The sequence below is a fragment of the Physeter macrocephalus genome, chromosome 18 (assembly GCF_002837175.3).
Source record: "Physeter macrocephalus isolate SW-GA chromosome 18, ASM283717v5, whole genome shotgun sequence".
Taxonomy (NCBI): domain Eukaryota; kingdom Metazoa; phylum Chordata; class Mammalia; order Artiodactyla; family Physeteridae; genus Physeter; species Physeter macrocephalus.
Window position 1 is genome coordinate 45,513,511 of NC_041231.1, and position 14,175 is coordinate 45,527,685.

The 14,175-nt window shown below is 47.3% G+C and overlaps 1 protein-coding gene across 2 annotated transcripts in view; it reads left to right on the forward strand.

Annotated features, from left to right (window-relative positions):
- The window catches only part of SLC6A20 (solute carrier family 6 member 20), a 44,832-nt gene that overhangs the window by 21,900 nt on the left and 8,757 nt on the right, over nucleotides 1–14,175 (forward strand). Inside the window, exons 4-7 of one of the 2 annotated variants that reach the window (XM_055080122.1) lie at nucleotides 894–1,121; nucleotides 5,477–5,587; nucleotides 6,505–6,797; nucleotides 8,395–8,557. In XM_055080122.1, coding sequence (XP_054936097.1) covers nucleotides 894–1,121; nucleotides 5,477–5,587; nucleotides 6,505–6,797; nucleotides 8,395–8,557 — 795 coding nt within the window. The remainder of the gene's footprint in view (nucleotides 1–893; nucleotides 1,122–5,476; nucleotides 5,588–6,504; nucleotides 6,798–8,394; nucleotides 8,558–14,175) is intronic. The other variant, XM_007123881.4, reaches the window with a different exon arrangement.

Sequence of the window (14,175 nt, forward strand, 5' to 3'; positions counted from 1 at the left end):
ATCTACAAAGTCCAGGAGTGGAACTGCTACAGGTGTAGCTTGACTCAGGCTTAAAGGAAGTCATCAGTGCTGGGCTGTCTCTGTCTTAGATGCAGAAGACGGCTCTGGTGGGGCTGAATTGCATCCCCCTCTAACTTCCAAACCCAGTGCCCGTTGTAGGAAACGCCTGTCTCCACCACCAGTTAGTGAGGGCAGGACCCAAGTCTTATTCATGCTAGGACTCGCTAGGGGCTTGTGGAAATAAACAGACCACCCAAATGAGAGCAAGCAGAGGCTGTCTATCCGGAGCTCGTTAGCAGGAGGTCAGCACCTTCACTCGTATTTGGCAGAAACTCCAGGCAGGACAGGCAGGGGAGCGGGAAATCGTGCTAGTGGGAAACGGAAGGCTGCAGGTGTGCCCTGATTGGAGTGTGCTGGCATGGAAACTGTAGCCGTGTGATTGGCTAGGGGAGCGTATTTGGCTTTTTCCACTTGGTCCTGAGTTGGCGGGAACACAAGTTTGGAAAGCTGCAGCCGGTGACCGAGTCGTGTCCACTCTGGGCTGATTACTGCAGGGATTGTGGTTTGGGTTCCTGGGCCGGTGGCTGCAGAGTTCGTTTGTCAAAGATGGTCTGGCCACTGTCCCTTTGATTTGGTCTCTCAGACCCACCGTGGAGTTCGGCAGATTGGGAGTGTGGAGCCCCTCCCCGCCTGACTCCTCTGCCCAAGCCCCATCCGTGCCCGTGACAAACCCCTCGATTCCCTGTCTGCCTTCAGGGGCTTCAGCCGCCTGCCCTTTGGGGACCAGCGTCCTCCTCCAAGAACCTCCTCTCAGGGCCACCTCCTGTCCTCCCCACCCCGACCTTTGGCCTCAGCCCTCACCTCTGTGTATAACGTCTGTCTTGATCCCAAAGGATCCCCTGCCGTGGTCCGTGTGCCCACTGAATGGCAACCGTACAGGCTACGATGAGGAGTGTGAGAAGGCTTCCTCGACGCAGTACTTCTGGTACCGGAAAACCCTCAACATCTCGCCGTCCATCCAGGAGAGCGGGGCGGTGCGGTGGGAGCCTGCGCTGTGCCTCATCCTGGCCTGGCTCCTGGTGTACTTGTGTATCCTGCGGGGCACGGAGTCCACCGGCAAGGTGGGATGGCGGCCCGGGGGTGGGGGCGGGCTCAGCCCCGGACAGTGGCGAGAGGCTGCCTCTGCAGTCGAAGGGCAGAAGCTGCGCTGGGGGGGCGGCGGGGGGAGGACAGGGATGCTGGCACGAGTCACCTGCTAGTGACTCTAGAGATGGCCAGCTGTGCTTGAAGTCACAACCCTAAATCTCGAAATGAGGACCTTCCCATTTCCTAAAACGATGAGCATTTCTGTCCCAGCCCCAAACCCGTACCACCCAAGGGGTGCCAAGCAACTAAACAGAGTTTTCCTTGCTTTGAAAACTTTTCACGTTGGCAGATGTCCCCAAGACACCCTCGGCTCTCAACCCTAGCTGCATAGTGGTACCACCTAGAGAGCTTTTAAAACCCTGCTGTCTCAGTCCTACCGTCAGGGGTTCCAGATTGATCATTGTGAGGTACCCCCTGAGCGCTGGGATTTTAAAAGCTCTCCAGGTGATTCTGGTGTGCAGCCGAGTTTCAGAACTCGGCTTTGGTCTACGCTGCTTTCAGTGGCCCTCCAGAGCTGTCGGGCCTGACAGAGAAAACTTTTCTCTTTGGTGTGTCCCCAGGTTTATACTCCTGCTGGGGCTGAGACACTCCTTTAATCTGCTCCACGTAGAAAGTTTTCCTAGAGGGTTTCCCTCATCTTCCGTCTCTCTCAAGCTGCAGCAGGCGCTCTGAACCCCAAGTGTGCCCTGCTCATACGCACCCTGGGTTAGACGTGCACATTGTTTCAATCTTCAGTCCTTCACGGTAGATGTCACTGTCCCACTGGCCTGAGGCTTAGAGAGGTAAAGTCCTGCCCAAGGGACTGGGCAGAGCCAGGTAGACCCAGCTTTGCCCCAGAAACTCCCCATCCTCTCGGTTTGGTGAGCCATCTCCGGTTTGCCGACACTTTTCATGACTTAATCCCCCAGCTTTTCCCTTCTGAAGGTCCTGAGTGTCCACCTCTCCTCATCCTCTTGGCCATCTGAGTTGCCTTCTGCAGCCCCACCATGTGTTTCTTGAGGCATCAAGACCGGAACTACCCACGGTATTTTAGGTGTCCTGTGATGCCCCAGTACCATGCCTAGTAGGACATCTTCTTTTGGTTTCTGAGACCTCGTGGTGGCCAGCATCTTAGCCCTAACAACACCCCGTCTCACCGCCGAGCGGAGGGACTAGTGAATCTTCCTGGGGAAAGCTTAGAGTCTGCGGCAACTCACTCTGTCCCGTCTTGAAGCTTGCCCGATAGTTTATGCTCAAAAAAAAAAAGTTCTTTGGGCTTCCCTGGTGGCGCAGTGGTTGCGCGTCCGCCTGCCGATGCAGGGGAACCGGGTTCGCGCCCCGGTCTGGGAGGATCCCACATGCCGCGGAGCGGCTGGGCCCGTGGGCCATGGCTGCTGGGCCTGCGCGTCCAGAGCCTGTGCTCCGCAACAGGAGAGGCCACAACAGAGGGAGGCCCACATACCACAAAAACAAACAAACAAACAAACAAAAAAACAACAAAAAAAAGTTCTTCAGTTGGTCTATGCCAGATTATCATGACCATGATCCAAAAGATCTGAGGGCAATATCTGCAAACTTGGAGATTTAATGAGGCCATCCCTTTTCCAGATCATTTAGAAACTTGTTAGATGAGGACATGTCACGCCATGAACACTTACTCATTCTTAGTGTCTATTTCCTCTGTTAAACCATACCTCTCTCCATGATAGAAGTGTCCCAACAGCTCTCTTTAGTTATTTTTTTAAATTGAAGTATAGCTGATTTACAATGTTGTGTTAGTTTCTGGGTTATAGCAAAGTGATTCATTTATATATATTCTTTTTCATATCTTTTCCATTATGGTTTATTACAGGATATTTAATATAGTTCCCTGTACTATACAATAGGACCTTGTTGTTTATTGATCCTATATATAAAAGTTTGCAACTGCTAATCCCAAACTCCCAATCCAACCCTCCCCTGTTCTCTATGTCTGTGAGTCTCTTTCTGTTTTGTAGATAAGTTCATTTATGTCATATTTTGGATTCCACATGTAAGTAATATCATATGGTATTTGTCCTTCTCTTTCTGACATACTTCACTTAGTATGATCATCTCTAGGTCCATCCATGTGGCTGCAGATGGCATTATTTCATTCTTTTTATGGCTGAGTAATAGTCCATTGTTTACATATACCACATCTTCTTTACCCATTCATCTGTTGATGGACATTTAGGTTGTTTCCATGTCTTGGGTATTGCAAACAGTGCTGCTGTGAACATAGGGGTGCATGTAGCTTTTTGAATTATAATTTTGACTGGATATATGCCCAGGAGTGAGATTGCTGGATCACATAGCAACTCTAGTTTTCTGAGGAACTTCCACACTAGTTTTCCATAGTGGCTGCACCAACTTACATTCCCACCAACAGTGTAGGAGGGTTCCCTTTTCTCCACACCCTCTCCAGCATTTGTTATTTGTAGACTTTTTAATGATGGCCATTCTGACCAGTGTGAGGTGGTACCTCATTGCAGTTTTGATTTGCATTTCTCTAATGATTAGCAATGTTGAGCATCTTTTCATGTGCCTATTGGCCATCTGTATGTCGTCTTTGGAGAAATGTCTATTTAGGTCTTCTGCCCATTTTTGGATTGGGTTGTGTTTTCTTCTTGTTGAGTTGTATGAGCTCCAACAGCTCTATTTATGGGAATTAATTTTGTTAAAGACTGTGTGCCATATCCTGGCCTTCTCTGTTGGAATCTGCTTTTTACCCCTCCAAGATTTTTTTTTTCAGATTATTTAGAAGTGGTTTTTCCCAATAGTTCAGGCTGGATCATGTGTCCAGCAATCCTGCCAGCTTCCCTGATGGGGGAGAAGTGAGCCAGCCTGGTCTTGACTCCAGAGAGCCTTCCGGGAAACTTGTTCACCTGAGGGGAAGGGGGCAGATTCCAAGGGCTTGCTCTAAGTGTCCTCTAAGTGTCCAGTAGTTACAGACATTGGTCACCCCTCCCCTGTTGTCTCTTGATTTCCTTCAGCTCACTGGCCGGATGCCCTCTCTTTCCTCCTATCCATTTCCACCTCAGACCTGGCTTATCTTCTTGTAATCTCAGGTGGATTTATTACTCATCTCAAGTTCAGTGTTTTCAGTTAAGAAGCAGTCATAGAAGACACACCCCACTTCTGCCTGCCATTCCCAGGGTCAGAGGGGACAGAGCACCACTCTGGTGACCTTGGAAATTCATGGGAAGATGGGTGCCACACCTCAGTGGGAATGGAGGGCCAGGTGCAACTCAGGCTCATCTGGACTTGGGTCACCAGCTATATTTCTCATAGGAGGATGTAAACATTAAGGGAACTGCTCTCACCAAAAACAAACAAACAAACAAAGCTTGCAAAGTATTTCATTGCTTTATATATGGGGCTCTTGTGCACATACAAGTTGATATACAGAAAAAAAATTCCAGTCCTGAATGGACATCCATGCACTTGAAGGTCCCTATCGTAAGGCTTTGTAAAAGTTAAAATTACCCCAGAATACAAGAGGCTACTTCTAAATCCACCATGAAAACCAACGATAAAACATCACTGAACCCATGACGTATGTCAGTAGGGAAAGGTTTTGGTTCACAAAAAATTCCATTGATGTACAATTTTAAAGCCTCTGGAAGTGAGGCCTTTCATAAAAAATCACTGAATTTCTATTGTATTTATTATAGGAACACCAGTGTCAAGACTTTTCCTTTATGGCACCCATGGCTAAGCTTCTCTCAGGCTCCAGTCCTGGGGATACCTGACCTTCCTCCAAGCTCTTGGACTTTTTTTTTTTTTCCTTTCAGAGACAATATAAATCTTGTGATTGTGCTTCCTGCTTTGCTTGGGCCACGAGGAAGCTCAGAGATCAATCTGGCTCAGAAACTGGGTAGCACCTCACACACCTATTCTGTGGGCTGCCTTTTGCTTTGGGCTTGTCTTGCTGGATTGCCCACATTTTCTTTTTACACAGATATCTTTATCTAGCAGTTTTAGAATGTTAATGTGTGATGTATTTTTGTGGGCTGCCTCAAATCCTTGGAAGAAGCTCAGGTTGAAGGGAGGGTGGAGGACAGAGGTCTCTAGGACCTGTTCCTTCTTCTCCACTAAATAAGAGATTTCCTGGTGGTCACACACGTGGGCATCCACATCCCACCACCCAGTTTCCCAAACTCGGAACCTGTGCCTGACCAGGAATCTCGAAACCTTTCCAGCTGTCAGTAGCCCGAACAGCCAAGACAGTGCCATGGTGTTTCGTGGGGATGGCGGGTCTGCCCTGGGCAAAAGGGCCCTGTAGTCACTGCATCTCCAGGAGGCTGACTCTGCCCTCTGGTGCCCGCAGGTGGTGTACTTCACTGCGTTGCTGCCCTACTGCGTGCTCATCATCTACCTGGTCAGGGGCCTCACGCTCCACGGAGCCACCAACGGCCTGGCATACATGTTCACTCCCAAGGTATGGGCTGGAGGGGAGGGGCCCGAGGGCACCCCCATTCATCCTGCCACCTTCCAAAATGGGTGGAAGGGGGAAGACCAAGGGTGGGGGTAACAGTAGTGGACCCGGGGAAGGTGGGTGTGAGCCTGCCAGGCAGTGGAGGGGCGTGGATTCCGTCCTCAGACAGGCAGTCCCTATGCCCTGCTAATTCTGGGACGTTACATCTTCCGTCCACCCTCCTCTTCGTCCTCACTGCCCCCAGCCGACTGCTACCCCAGCCCCACGTCTGGCCTTCACCCCAGTCTCACCCCAAACCCTCCCTCCAGCCTGTGGACCAAGTTGTTTACCAGGAGCGTCACGCCAGTCAGCTCACCCTCCAGCTCGCACCTCCATGCACCCCGCTCCCGACAGGGGTGCGTCCATACTCCGCAGGGCTCTCCATGATCCAGTCCCAGGCACCCCGCTCCCCAGTCACCCCATAGCTGATGCTAATCAAGGGAGGCCACCATTGCCTTTGGGGCAGGACAAGTTATTCATTTAGCAAATCTGGCCCCTGGTAACAAAATGACTTTGGCAGCACCCCCCATTAGTGCCCCCATCACATTCCAAATGCCCCCTAACATTACTGCTGAGGTACAACCCAGACCTAGACACCAGCACCGCCATTTCTGGAGGCCCAGACCCGTGCAGTGCCTGGGTCATGGATCAGGGGCTCAATACCTTTAAAAGTTATTTTACCCTACACTTTTCAATTGCACACCTCCTGCGGGTAAGAGGCAGTGGAGGGGAGGATGTGAGGATGCGTTTTATCTGCTGAGGACCGGGCTGGGCACGCATGGGGCCAGGAGAGCTGGGTTCGGGCCCCAGGCCTGCCTCTGGCTGGCTGTGTGCCATGGGCAAGTTCCTTCCCCTCTCTGGGCCTCCTGCTGATCTGAGAGTCTGGGATTCCCACCCGGGGTTCTCCAGCCCTGTCCCTGCTGGCTTTCCAGATGGAGCAGCTGGCCAACCCCAAGGCCTGGATCAACGCAGCCACCCAGATCTTCTTCTCGCTTGGCTTGGGGTTTGGCAGCCTCATTGCCTTCGCCAGCTACAACGAGCCCTCCAACAACTGCCAGAAGCACGCCGTCATCGTGTCCATCATCAACAGCTCCACCTCCATCTTTGCCAGCGTCGTCACCTTCTCCATCTATGGCTTCAAGGCCACCTTCAACTACGAAAGCTGCTTGAACAAGTAAGCCCGGGCCATCTGTTGGGCCCCAGGCCTCAAGGGGGGGGGCAGTGAGCCTCCAAAGGCCCGAGCTGAAAGGGTCCCTGGGAGGAGGCAGACACCAGAAGTCAAGGGGTGTGGGGCAAAGGGCACAGGCTTTGCTCTCCTCAATCCAGGGTTCAAATCAGAACCACCAGCAGCTGATGAGCATAAGGCAAGTCGGCGTCTGCCTGAAGGGATGAGGGCAGTTTTGTGTATTCAAAGCACTTAGCACCAGTAGGGCATTCAACAGATAAACCTTAGTTTCTCCTACCCCATCTCCCCACCTCAGAAGTAACCAAGAGCTCTCCAGCTGAGCCATGGAGATTGTGGGATCTACTTTCTGCTGCCCCTTACCCAAAATATAAGACACATCATCAAGAAGGTATGCTGTCCAATACAGTAGTCGCTAGCCACAAGGGGCTAGTGTAAACATTTAAATGTAAATTGATTTTAAATTAACTAAAATTTGGGGGACTTCCCTGGTGGTGCAGTGGTTGAGAATCCGCCTGCCAATGCAGGGGACACGGGTTCGAGCCCTGGTCTGGGAAGATCCCAAATGCCACCAAGCAACTAAGCCTGTGCGCCACAACTACTGAGCCTGCAATCTAGAGCCCACGAGCCACAACTACTGAGCCCACGTGCCACAACTGCTGAAGCCCACGCGCCTAGAGCCCATGCTCCGCAACAAGAGAAGCCACTGCGATGAGAAGCCCGTGCACTGCAACGAAGAGTAGCCCCCGCTCACTGCAACTAGAGAAAGCCCGCGTGGAGCAATGAAGACCCAGTGCAGCCAAAAATAAAATAAGTTTAAAAAAATTAACTAAAATTTTAAATTGATTTAAATTTTGATTTAAATTGGTTTCCATTTCAATGTAAGTTCTTTAAAATCAGTTCCTCAGTCGCACTAATGCTACCAAGCAACTAAGCCTGTGTGCCACAACTACTGAGCCTGCAATCTAGAGCCCGCGAGCCACAACTACTGAGCCCACGTGCCACAACTGCTGAAGCCCACGCGCCTAGAGCCCATGCTCCGCAACAAGAGAAGCCACTGCGATGAGAAGCCCGTGCACTGCAACGAAGAGTAGCCCCCGCTCACTGCAACTAGAGAAAGCCCGCGTGGAGCAATGAAGACCCAGTGCAGCCAAAAATAAAATAAGTTTAAAAAAATTAACTAAAATTTTAAATTGATTTAAATTGGTTTCCATTTCAATGTAAGTTCTTTAAAATCAGTTCCTCAGTCGCACTAGCCTCATTCGAGTACTCAGTTGCCACATGTGGCTAGTGGGTGCCGTATTGGACAGCACTGATGGAGAACATTCCAATCATCACAGGAAGTTCTGTCAGACAATGTTGGTCCAGAGGTTAAAATAGCCCAGCTGCATGGGTTTGGTTCCTTTGATCGTCACTGTCCCTATTTGAGGCTTCTTCAAAGCTGTTCACAATCACCCTGCCCTTTAAAAGCTCACCAGTCAACAGATTCCCTTTGTTGGAGCGACCTCACCTAATCAGAAGAGGCAGAGGGTTTGGTGACAGGGGCCTTTTTAATCAGCGAAGGTCAATCAGCTGCTCTGTTCTGCAGGGTGATTCTGCTGCTGACCAATTCTTTCGACCTTGAAGATGGCTTTTTGACAGTCAGCAACCTGGAGGAGGTGAAAAGTTACCTGGCGTCTGCCTACCCCAGCAAGTACAGCGAGGTGTTCCCACAGATGAAAAACTGCAGCTTGGAATCGGAGCTGGAAACGGTAAGGTGCTGGCAAGGTCTCGGCTTGCTTCTCCCCACACGCTTCACAGGGCCCTTTGGGAGCTGCTCTAGAGAAAGTGCAACTTGAGGGGTATGCACATCCCGTGAAAATCAGGGAAAACTCGGGACTTCCCTGGCAGTCCAGTGGTTAAGACACCATGCTTTCACTGCAGGGGGCACGGGTTTGATCCCTGGTCCGGGAACTAAGATCCCACATGCTGTGCGTGGTGTGAAAACAAACAAACAAACAAAACCAAAACAACAACAAAATATATATATCTCTTCCTTGTGCCTCTTAGAGGATGAGAACTCTGCCCACTAGTCTCCCCGAGTGCTGCACGGGAATCCCAGTCTCTACACAGTTCCTTTGTGTTCCGTGTCCTTTCTTCCTTTAAATTTTCTCTTTTTAAAATTTAAAAATAGAGGAAAGTATAAAGAATAATATAACAAACACACATCTATCCACCTCTCAGAATGAAAAACTGTAAATATTTTGTCATTTGGGGCTCAGATTTTTTTTATGTAAAAGAAAACATTTCAGGGATAAAGGTTATATCCCCTTTGTTACTGTCCCCAAAGCTTTCACTACTCCCCAGAGGCCAGAACCTTCATTTTGACGTCTTTATTACCCGTATATATTTATGAGTAATGTTGTTTTGCTTCACAGTTTTTAACTAGAAATAAGAGGTCCTGGGAGATATCTTTCTCATTCAACATTTCATTTTTGAGACTGGTCTATGGTGATACATATGGACTCCCGTTCATTCATTGTAAGAGCTACATTTTATTCCATCATTCAAATATCCTACAATTTACTGGACCCAGGCCAGCGGCAGTGGAAGCCCAGAGTCCTAACCACTGGACAACCAGGGAATTCCCTATGGATTCTCTTACTGAAAGACATTTGGGTTTTTCCAAAAAACTTTTGCTACTAAAATCACCTTTATCTATAATTTACAGAATTATATTTGCTATGCTGGCAACTTTTTTTTTTTTTTAACAATTGAAGTATTGTGTTACTTTCTTATATACATCAAAGTGAGTCAGTTATACATATATATTCTTTTTCATATTCTTTTCCGTTATGGGATATTACAGGATATTGAATATAATTCCCTGTGCTGTAGAATACTACCTTCTGGTTTATCCATTCTATATGTATAGTTTCCATCTGCAGGTCCGAAACCCCCAATCAAACCCTCCCCCCACCCCCCTAGGCAACCACAAGTCTATTCTCTATGTATGTGAGTCTTTTGTTCTTTCATAGATAAGTTCATTTCTGTCATATTTTAGTTTGTCAAACTTTGTTGAATTTAATTTTATTTTATATTGGAGTATAGTTGATTTACACTCTTGTGTTTGTTTTAGACATCCAGCAACCTGATTCAGTTATACATAGACATAGATCTGTTCTTTTTCAGATTCTTTTCCCCTATAGGCTATTAAAGGGTGTTGAGTAGAATTCCCTGTGCTGTAGAGTAGGTCTTTGTTGGTATCTGTTTTATATATATTAGTGCGTATATGTTAATCCCAACCTCCCAAGTTATACCTCCTCCACCCCACTTTTCCCATTTGGTAACTGTAAGTTTCTTTTCTAAATCTGAGTCTGTTTCTGTTTTGTAAATTGGTACATTTGTATCAATTTTCAGCTTCCACCTGTAAATGATGTCATATTTGTCGTTATCCATCTGACTGACTTCATTTAGTATGATCATCTCTAGGTCCATCCTTGTTGCTGCAAATGGTATTATTTCATTTTTTATGGCTGAGTAATATTCCATCGTATATATTCACCACATCTTTTCTATCCATTCCTCTGTCGATGGACATTTTGGTTGCTTCCATGTCTTGGCTATTGTAAACAGTGCGGCAATAAAGGTTGGGGTGCATGTGTCTTTCTGAATGATGGTGTTCTCTGGGATTACGCCCATGACTGGGATTGCAGGATCGTCTGGTAGCTCTATTTTTAGTTTTTTAAAGAAGCTGCAGATTGTTCGCCATAGTGGCTGTCACAAATTTCCATTCCCACCAGCAGCGTGTAGGCAGCTTCCCTTTTCTCCACACCCTATTCTGCATTTATGCTTTGTGGATGTTTGCTGATGGCCATTCTGACTGGTGCGAGATAATACCCTGTCCAAGTTTTGATTTGCATTTCTCTAATAATTAGCAATGTTGAATATCTATCCCTGTGTTTTTTTTTTTTTAACAGTGTGAGTAAAGCTAAACTCTTGAAATTGGCTTCTTGAAAGTCGGCCCTGTTTAGAATTCTTTTTCCGTTACCTACAACAGGACATTTCTTTAGACCAGGGGTCATTTACTGCCCCTCAGGCCTTGCAAATATTAAGTGCCCATAAGCCCCCTTTTAAAGATGTTGTTATGAGAAACGGCCACAAGGCGGCAGCATTTCTTCATGCCCCACTCTGGTAACTCCGGCAACCAGAGGCTTAGAGAAAGTCGTATTCCTGGGTTGTAAATTACATGGAAAATGCCCGAAGAAAACCCCGAGGGCTTACGTCTCGTTACTTCATCCCCTCACCCCACAGACTGATCCCCAACCCCTGCAAAAGTGCTACGCAGATGGTGCTGTGGTACGTACGGGGCGCGCCTCTAAGGAACGAGGATAGAGGTGGGAACCCCACCACCGAACCCGTGAAGACCAGGTGACTTTACAAAGCTCTTCCTACCCAGAGGGTCCACCGTCCTTTGGGTGCACTAGGCTTGCTTCAGCTGTAGGAGGACCTGCCTGGATCTGGAGATAGTAGTCCCATGCAGAGGGGACTAGGCACTACAGGTCCAAGGGGGGGCTCGTTTGCCGGCACATCCTCCCACCCAGCTCCCTCAGCCCCAGTGCACTCCAGCCTTGGGACCCAGGCCTGCTCAGGCTCCAGGGATATGACACCAGCCCGGGTCACCGAGGCCTCAGGGCAATATAGCAGGCATTTTTTTCCTCTTTTTTCTTTAAATTTAATTTTTACTTTCGGTTGGAGTATGGTTGATTTACAATGCTGTGTTTTGAGTTTTACAGCCGCTTTAGTTATACATGTACCTGTTCTCTTTCAGATTCTTTTCCCACATAGGTTATTACTGAGTGTTGAGTAGAGGTCCCTGTGCTCTCCAGTAGGTCCTCACTGGTTATCTATTTTTATACATATATATGTGTGTGTGTGTGTGTGTATATATATATATATATATATATATATATATATATATATATATATATATATATATATATTAGTGTGTATGTGTTAATCCCAACCTCCTAATTTCTCTCTCCTCCCTCTGCAACTTCCCCCTTTGGCAACTCTAAATTTCTTTTCTAAGGCTGTGAGTCTGTTTTTGTTTTGTCAATTATTTCATTTGTATGTTTTTAGATTCCACGTGTAAGTGATATCATATGATATTCTTCTTACTGTGTCTGAGTTACTGGACCTAGTGAGATCATCTCCTGATCCATCCATGTTGGTGCAAATGGCATGATTTCATTGTGTTTTCTGGCTGAGACATAGTCCACTGTGTATATGTAGCGCATCTTGTTTATCCATTCATTCATCTCGGTGGATTTTCGGTAGTTTTGATGCCTCGGCTATCGTAAACCTTACTGCAATGACCATTGGGGTGCATGTGTGTATTTGAAGGATGGTTTTCTCCGGATATTTGCCCAGGAGTGGTATTGCTGGAGATTATGGGAGCTCTATTTTTCAATTTTTAAGGACCTTCCCTACTGCTCTTCATTGTGGCTATTACCAATTTACCTTCCTCCCAACAGCATTGTTGGGTTCCCCTTTCTCCACGTCCTCTGCTGCATTTATTCTTTGGAGAATTTTTGATGATTGGTGCCAGGGGACAACTCGTCGTCATTTTGATTTCCATTTTTCTACTCGTTGGTGACGCTGAACATCTTTTCACGTGCTTTAAAACAAACAAACAAAAAAAACACAACAGGGTGAGTAAAGTTAATCTCTTGACATTGTTTTCTTGAAAGTCGGCCCTGTTTTGAGTTCTTTTTCCGTTACCTACAACAGGACATTTCTTGAGAGCAGGGATCATTTAGTGCCCAGCAGGCCTTGCGAATATTAAGTGACCATGAGCAGCGTTTTAAGGATGTTGTTATGAGAAGCGGCCACAAGGCGGCAGCATTTCTTCATGCCCCACTCTGGTAACTCGGGCAACCCACAGGCTTAGAGAAAGCCGTGTTCCTGGGTTGTAAGTTACGTGGAAAATGCCCGAAGAAAACCCCAAGGGCCTGTGTCTGGATACCTCCCACCCCCCTCACCCTGCAGACTGATTCCCAACCCCTACAGTAGTGCTATGCTGATGGTGCCGTGGTTCGTAGGTGGGGCGTCTCTAAGGAAGGAGGCTGGAGGTGGGAACCCCACCACCAGGAGCCGTGGAGATCCGGTGTCTTTTCACAGCTCTTCCCTCCCAGCGGGTCCACCATCCTTTGGGTGCACTAGGCTTGCTTCAGCAGTAGGAGGACCCGTCTGGATCCGGAGACTGTGGTCCCATGCAGAGGGGACTAGGCACCACAGATACAAGGGTGGGGCTCGTTTGCTGGCAATCCTCCCCAGCTCTCAGCCCCATGACAGCCCAAGCCTGCTCAGGCTCCAAGAATGTGACACCAGTCCTGGTCACCGAGGCCTCAGGGCAATATAGTCTGCATTTTCTTCCCTCTTTTTAAAATTTTTATTTTCTATTAGAGTATGGTTGATTTACAATGCTGTGTTTGAGTTTTACAGCAGCTTGATTCAGTTATACATATACAAGGACTTAACTCTCTTTCGTATTCTTTTCCCACATATGTTATTACTGAGTGTTGAGTAGAGGGCCCCGTGCTCTCCAGTAGGTGCTCAATGATTATTTTATAATTATATATATATATTAGTGTGTATGTATCAATCCCAACCTCTAATTTCTCTCTCCCCCCTCTGCAGCTTCCCCCTTTGGTAACTCTAAATTACTTATCTAAGGCTGTGAGTCTGTTTTTGTTTTGTCAATTAGTTCATCTGTATCCTTTTTTAGATTCCACCTGTAAGTGATATCATATATTTGTCTTACTCTGACTTCCTGGACTTAGTTAGATCATCTCCTGATCCATCCATGTTGCTGCAAATGGCATGATTTTGTTCTGTTTTCTGGCTAATAGTCCACCGTGTACACGTATGGCGTTTTCTTTATCCATTCATTCAACTCGATGGACATTTCGGTAGTTTTGATGCCTCGGCTATTGTAAATCTCACCTCAACGACTGTTGGGGTCCATGTGTGTATTCGAAGGATGGTTTTCTACAGATATTTGCCCAGGAGTGTCATTGATGGACCTTATGGGAGATCTATTTTTCAATATTTAAGGACCTTCCCTACTGCTTTCCATTGTGCTGTTACCAATTTACCTTCCCACTAACAGGGGTTCCTTGTTCTCCAGACACTGTCCCGTATTTATTGTATGTAGACTTTTTGGGTTTTTTTGACCAGGCTGATCGTCTTTCCTACTGCTGTGAGGTGATAACGTTGTAGTTTTGATTTGTATTTGTGTCATAATTATATATGTTGAACTTTTTCCTTGTGCCTTTTGGCCATATATATATATTTTTTTGAGAAATGTTTTAGGTCTTTTTTCCAT